The sequence below is a fragment of the Mastomys coucha genome, unplaced genomic scaffold (assembly GCF_008632895.1).
Source record: "Mastomys coucha isolate ucsf_1 unplaced genomic scaffold, UCSF_Mcou_1 pScaffold1, whole genome shotgun sequence".
Lineage (NCBI taxonomy): Eukaryota > Metazoa > Chordata > Mammalia > Rodentia > Muridae > Mastomys > Mastomys coucha.
In genome coordinates this window covers 80,381,682-80,388,569 of record NW_022196891.1, presented here as the reverse complement: position 1 = coordinate 80,388,569, position 6,888 = coordinate 80,381,682, and the positions used below count along the sequence as shown (strand labels likewise).

Here is a 6,888-nt window from a genome sequence, read left to right as displayed (position 1 = left end):
AAAAAAAAAAAAAAAAAGAGTTTAATTTCTTTGCAATCCAGTGTCCTCACATGAAAAATGTCAGGGTATACATTTACTGAGGATTAACTTACTGAGAATCTAAAATTAATGAAGTTTTCTTTTTAAATAGGAGCTAAACTCTAAGAGCCAAGAAAAGCATCAAGAAAAGTGCTAGTGTGCGTGTTTAAAGGTCTGCCAGACACACAGCAGCACACCCATCTCCACGACTCATAGGAGTTAACCCATGAAAAACCCTGTCTGCATCTACATTAGATGAAAACAAAGAAAAATGTTTTCCAAACATATTACATCATCAATCCGTATAAGGAATGACTTCCATTCAGCAGAACTTCCCAACACTCCCTATGTAGGTACTCCTCGATGACAGGTCATATTTCCTTCAGCTCTAAGTCCCCAATATTTTGCCAATGCTAAGATATAGGTACTCCATAAAAAGAACCAAAAATCTAAAAATAAATATCTATCTCCCAGGCCAAGCGGTGGTGGCACACGCCTTTAATCCCTGCACTAGAGAGGCAGAGGCAGGTGGATTTCTGAGTTCCAGGCCAGCCTGGTCTACAGAGTGAGTTCCAGGACAGCCAAGGCTACACAGAGAAACCCTGTCTCAAAAAAAAAAAAAAAAAAAACCAAAAAACTAAAACAAAAAATCCGATTTCTTAGAATTTCCTTTTTGTCTACAGCTGTATGAAAGAAAAGGAAAAACCTCCCATCTAATCTTAAAAAGATAAACAGACATCAAGGTTCACATCTGTAATCCCAGCACTTGGAGGCAAAGGCGAGAGACCAACCATGAGTTCTAAACCAGCCTGAGTTACATTAGTGAGTTCAAGGCAAACCAGGGACAAAGAGCAAGATCCTGTTTCAACAACAAATAAAATAATAAAATAAAATGAAAAAAAGGGACTAAAAAGAACCAACTAGGGCTGGAGAGATGCCTCAGCACTTAAGAGCACTGACTGCTCTTCTGAAGGTCCTGAGTTCAATTCCTAGCAACCACATGGTGGCTCACAACCATCTGTAATGAGATCTGAGGCCCTCTTCTAGGGTGTCTGAAGACAGCTACAGTGTACTTAGATGTAATGGGCCTTGCTGCCCGGACGGCGGCAGTATCAACCAAACACCAAGACTTCTCTCGCGGTTTACTCAGGATTTTTCTTTTGTGTTACAGCTCTCTTAGGTTCCTAGGTGTTACAGCTCTTCTAAGTGTTACAGCTCTTCTAGGTGTTACGGCTTCTTCTTGCTTCCTAAGTGCCGCGGCTCTTCTGTGGAATAGGCGGCGGCCGCTGCTAGTCGCCACTGCTCCTGCCTTGGCAGAGTGGCGTGGAATGGCTCTGACTGCCTGGAGAGAGCCCCTTATATACCTGTGCCCAAGCTCTCGTGGTTTTCCTGGATTGGTTCCCTGGCAATCGCCTCATTAGCATACACCTGCATGAGCCCAATGAGGGGCGCATGTGCAGTGGAATCGTCTATCGCTGTTCAATCGTCAGAGCGGCTGCCTACACTTAGATACAATAATAAATAAATCTAAAAAAAAAAAAAAACAAACAGGCCGGGCAGTGGTGGCGCATGCCTTTAATCCCAACACTTGGGAGGCAGAGGCAGGAGGATTTCTGAGTTCGAGGCCAGCCTGGTCTACAGAGTGAGTTCCAGGACAGCCACAGTTACACAGAGAAACCCTGTCTAGAAAAAACAACAACAACAAAAAAAACCAAACAAAACAAAACAAAAGAACCAACTAGCCTGGGTATTCCTTCTATGTCCGTGTCACTCCTAGCGCTTCCTGGTGGTAAAGGACAAGGCTTCAACGTTGAGTCTCTTACCTGCAGCTTCAATGTGCTTCTGCAGCCATGGGAAATGCATCCCTGCATTAGAGAACACCCAAGTTTCAGGGTTATCCTCTGCCACGGCAAACTTTGTCAGTTCTTCACTGAAATCATCCATTTTCTATTCCAAACAGAGAGTATCAGTCAGTTTCAGCACATGCTAATCCACAGGCAACTCAACTGTACAGACAGAGCTCTCTCTTCCTCAAATACATACCACGTAAGTAGCAACTCATTGTACCTGTCAGGTTGGTTTTTTTTTTTTTTAAGTATGCATTCAATCTGTTTATGCCAGCAACAGTTGAAACTAAAGTTCCACTTTAAAAAAAAAAAAAGAAGAAGAGTAGGGACTGGAAAGATGGCTCAGCCGTCAAGGGCGCTTGCAGTTCCTCAAGAGGACCTGAGTTCAGCTCCAGCACCCGTGTAGCAGTTCAGAGCCTTCTGGAACCCCAGTTCCAGGGCTTCCAACAACCTCCCCAACAGGTACACCCTAGGCAGACACTCACACACAGAAGATAACCATAAAATAAAAATCGTTTTTAAAATCTACTTCTAAAAAAAGAATGCTGCACAGCTATGTATCAAGTACATACAGAAACGACTCATCCTTAACTGCAACGTAAAAGACTCGAGCTTCAGAAAGCAGCTGAAGAATAGTGATAGCAGTTGCTAGTATTTATCGGAACTTAACCACATAACTAGCCCGTAAGTTATCTAACTTAATCATAGCAGCAACCTTATTTCTTTCCACATTAGGACTAAGAAATGGTGAAGACAAAAATGTGGGAAATGAAGAGCACACAGACTAGCCAGTATGACAGAAAGGAAGGGGGGCTCGGCTGGGGGCCATGGCAAAGAAATGACTCGACAAAAGCAGCCATGCGCCACTGAGCGTGGATCTAGCTGTCAACATGCCCAAGACCCTAGTTCTACGTATCCATCAAATACTGGAGCTTCTGGTACTACGAATTCCACCAAATATCCCTCCTTCCTGCAATCCTACAGCACTACCCTAGCTGGGGACACCCTCGGCCTTATCCAACTGGCGTTGCTTTTTCTGTTTTCTGCGGTGCTAGAGATCAAACCTGGAGCCTGCTGACAAACGATCTCTTTTTAATATTACACTTTATTGTTGGGAGAAGCCACCGCGCACGCGTGGAGGTCAGAATATTATTTAGAGGATCCGGGGATCAAACTTTCGCGGCTTGACAGTAACTGCCATTACCTGCTGATTCACCTCCCAAGAGTTGGCTAGCCTCAAATTTTGTTACTCCGCCTTAAATCCAGATGAAGCCTTTTTTAAAAAACAAAACAAAAACAAAAAAACAAAACAATCTCAACTGTTCCGAGAAAAATCTTGAAGTAACACCTGAATTAGAAATAGACCCACCGGGCCAGGCGGTGGTGGCTCACACCTTTAATCCCAGCACTTGGGAGGCATAGGCAGGAGGATTTCTGAGTTCGGGGCCAGCCTGGTCTACAGAGTGAGTTCCAGGACAGCCAGGGCTATACAGAGAAACTCTGTCTTGAAAAAACAAAAAAAATTAAAAAAGGGGTGGGGGAGGCTGGAGAGATGGCTCAGTTCTTAAGAGCACTGACTGCTCTTCTAAAGGTCGTGAGTTCAAATCCCAGCAACCACATGGTGGCTCACAACCATCCAGTCTGAAGACAGCTACAGTGTACTTACATATAATAATTAAATAAATCTAAAAAACAAAAAAAGAGAAAAGAAAAACCAAAAAGAAAAAAAGAAAGAAAGAAAGAAAGAAAGAGAAATCGACCCACCACATACGGTAAGGAGACTTAAAGCAAATCCTTCCTTGGCCCTCAGAGACTCAGACTGGCCAGGTTGAGGCTGGCGTTGTAGCGGTTGCCACGGTAACCAAGAGTTCGCCATCCCAGTAACTTACGGTCTCAGAGCCCAGGAGCGCAAAAAGTCAGGAGGACGCCGCCGAAGGAACAAGCCGGAGGCTCACACACCTCTTCCTCGTCCACTGAGAGCGCAAGGCGCACGGAGTCCGCGAGCGGCTCAACCCAAGCTCCGGAGTCGCCGGTCTCCACGTTGCTCGGTGCCACGGAAGCGGTTAGCGAGCCCTTCCTGTGAGCTTGCGCACAGCGAGCCTGGCGGGCGTTCCGGTAGCGCGCATGCGTGGCCACGCCCCCACGCGAGCGTTGCCTGTGGGAAAGCTGCCGAGCCCTTCCAGCTCAGAGCAAAAGCGAGGGTGGCGACGGGACGCATAGCCGATTCCAGTTGCTCCTTTGAAAATTATTTTTATTACAGCTTTTCGCGGCTGCTTTAAGTGGCTTGCTGCGCAGTTTGAGCAAGAATCCATTTTTTTCCTTTTCAACGTGGATGGTTGTAGGGCTTGGCCTGGATCCCACTTTAACGAGAGACATTCACAGCCGTGTGTTAGTTCTGGAGGTAGATAGTGGACTCGTCAAGCCCTTTGAAAAGAGGGTACGTGTAAGTGACGACGACCGTAGAGAATGGCCGGAGATGTATGGGAAAATACTATTCGAAGGACTGATCCGTTAGATGGACAGAGTGGCACCAGTGATGTGAACAAGCATTAATGAGTAAAAGCTAAAGGGAGACAACTTTAAAGTTATTGGAACAAAAAATAGTTCATACTGAAGGCTGCATAAATGGTGGCATGGACTCCTCTGAAACTCTGAATTTACTGCTCGAGAACAGAATCTGAGTATCATGGGAACCAAAGGGTCTATAAAAAGACTTTGTATGAAGAGGGTTTTCTTTGTTTTGTTTTGTTTTGTTTTTTTACTGCGATGGGTATATTATTCTGTTTTCTATATAAACAATATGCAGTACCCATAGGCATTGGAAAAAGTTATTTATACTGTTCTCTGTGCCATTGGTCCTTGCACTTAGGCCTCTTCTTTGTTGTTGAGTTTTTGTTTTGTTTTATTTCTGTGTTTCTAAGACCGTGTCTCAGCATAGCCCCAGCTGTCCTAGAACTCACTCTGTAGAACAGGATGGCCTCGAACCCAGAAATCCAGTCTGCCTTCCAAGTGCTGGGATTAAAGGCATGTGCCACTATGCCTGGCCTTTAAACCTGTACTCTTTTTTTTTTTTTTGGTTCTTCAAGACAGGGTTTCTCTGTATAGCCCTGGCTGTCCTGGAACTCACTCTGTAGACCAGGCTGGCCTCGAACTCAGAAATCCGCCTGCCTCTGCCTCCCAAGTGCGCCACCACCGCCCGGCTAAACCTGTACTCTTAACTACAGGCAAAGCTAAACTAAATATGTGACAAAGGAGGAGCAGTCACTCACACCAAGGTAATGATTGGCTTGTCATCTGGAAGCTTGATTTATCAAAATGACTCAGCTGATTTGGGTCATGCTCATAAAAATAGGGGGAAATGCCAGCAGTGGTGATGCATGCCTTTAATCCCAATACTCGAGAGGCAGAGGCAGGCAGAGCTCTGTCTTTGAAGCCAGCCTGGTCCACAGAGGGAGTTCCAGGACAGCCAGGGCTACACAGAGAAACCCTGTCTCGAAAAAGAGGTGGGAGGATGTTCTAATGTCAGAGTTTTCAATCATCTCTTGCCATTGGGAGATAAAAGTGAGAAAATCTATGTTCTCTCTATTCCTTACATACCACTTCAGGTTCATACCACTTCCAGTTCCCACAGTACAATTCTGGATGAAAATGTGTGGGAAAGGAGCATGCACAGCAGCTTTCTAGACTCCAGTCTTAAAGAATGTGCGTAACAATGAGGAGGGAAATAACTGCTTTTCACTAAAGGAGCAACCCACTCATGGTGATGAACTACATCTTCTGGAAGCTTTGAAAGTGTCTTAGAAAATATTATTCCTATGAACCTTTACTGTATTTAAAAAAAATGAGCTTCACAGAACCAAGCAATTGAAAACATCACAAATAACTTTCACTCCATCACAAAAAAGAATGTGGCAGAAAATAAAAGCATCAAGTCAGAGCCAACTTGAATGGCAGTTTAGAGATGACCTTTCTCCAACCGTAACTTTCCTGAAGAATATGGGCTAGGATCCTACCCTAGGCTGGGACTTGAGGAAAGACTGCTCCAAAAGGCAGGACTTCACTTTTTCTCTCCTTGTTTGGTACTTTGAGGCACTGTGGAAAGAAACCCAGGCTAGCCTTCTTGAGAGAGGGGCCAGATGTATAAAGAGCTCCTGGCATATTAACGCCCTATGGAAAGCACAGGGCCTTGGTTCCAGACACATGAAGAAGATAAAAAGGTGGTCACCACAGACCTTAGAGCAGTCAGTCATTGGCTGTATGCAGCTCTGTGAAGTGGTTCCAGTTGACCAGAGGTGTGTCAAAGGCAAGCTAAGCCCTGCACAAACTCCCAGCTCAAACTGTGCATGATAAGTTCACGGTTATCTGTAGACACTGAGTTTGTGTTGACTGAGAAAATATGACACAAGTGTCACTCTATCCATGCTAGCTCTGAGCTTTAAAATGCCTTACATGTTTGCCTTTTATTGTGGAGGAGGACACCTGTCAACAGGTTTGGGATACATGACTAGATAATTTAACTGAGAGAGGTTTATTCTAATCAGTTTAGCCCCCACAACGAAGCCACTAGACAATGGAATGAAGCTATTTCAACCCAACTCATGGCTGAAGACAGTCATGTGAGCGACTCCAACCAGTAACTCATAGAAGGCCATAAAATAGAGAGAAATTAATGATTTTTTACACCGTTAAATGTATTATGTAGTATAAAGTAAGTGTTGAGCGGTTTCCACACAGAGACGTCAACTTTCACTCTGGAGTTCGCTTTAGCTTTGCTGACAGTGAAGTCCTGTTGCTGCTGTCTCTATTTTCATTTCAGTTTTGAAGATTTATATCGGGCTGGCGGATGTTTTTCTCTTTCAGCTCTTTAAACATTCCCTTTGACTTTTAGTCTCATTTCGGATAAGATTAAACTTTAACTGTTTTTACTGATTGGCGGTGTTTTGCTTGACTCTGGTTGCTCTCACTTTTCTCCCTACTTGATTTATTTATCAGCAGTAGTATACTGATCTATGTGTGGTTTTTT

At 44.4% G+C, this 6,888-nt stretch overlaps 1 protein-coding gene and 1 long non-coding RNA gene across 4 annotated transcripts in view; one reads left to right on the top strand and one right to left on the bottom strand.

Moving 5' to 3' along the window:
* Taf1a (TATA-box binding protein associated factor, RNA polymerase I subunit A) overlaps positions 1-3,965 on the bottom strand; it is a 23,147-nt gene extending 19,182 nt beyond the window's left edge. For 2 of the 3 annotated variants that reach the window (XM_031337637.1, XM_031337653.1), the window contains exons 1-2: positions 3,755-3,965; positions 1,842-1,965 (exon numbers count right to left, since the gene is read on the bottom strand). In XM_031337637.1, coding sequence (XP_031193497.1) covers positions 1,842-1,962 — 121 coding nt within the window. In that variant the 5' untranslated portion in view covers positions 1,963-1,965; positions 3,755-3,965. The other variant, XM_031337644.1, reaches the window with a different exon arrangement.
* Positions 3,966-3,967: 2 nt separating this feature from the next.
* Positions 3,968-6,794, top strand: LOC116068307. The gene is made up of 2 exons (XR_004109543.1): positions 3,968-4,302; positions 5,471-6,794. It is a non-coding gene; the product is annotated as an uncharacterized LOC116068307 (long non-coding RNA).
* The last annotated feature ends 94 nt before the right edge of the window (positions 6,795-6,888 follow it).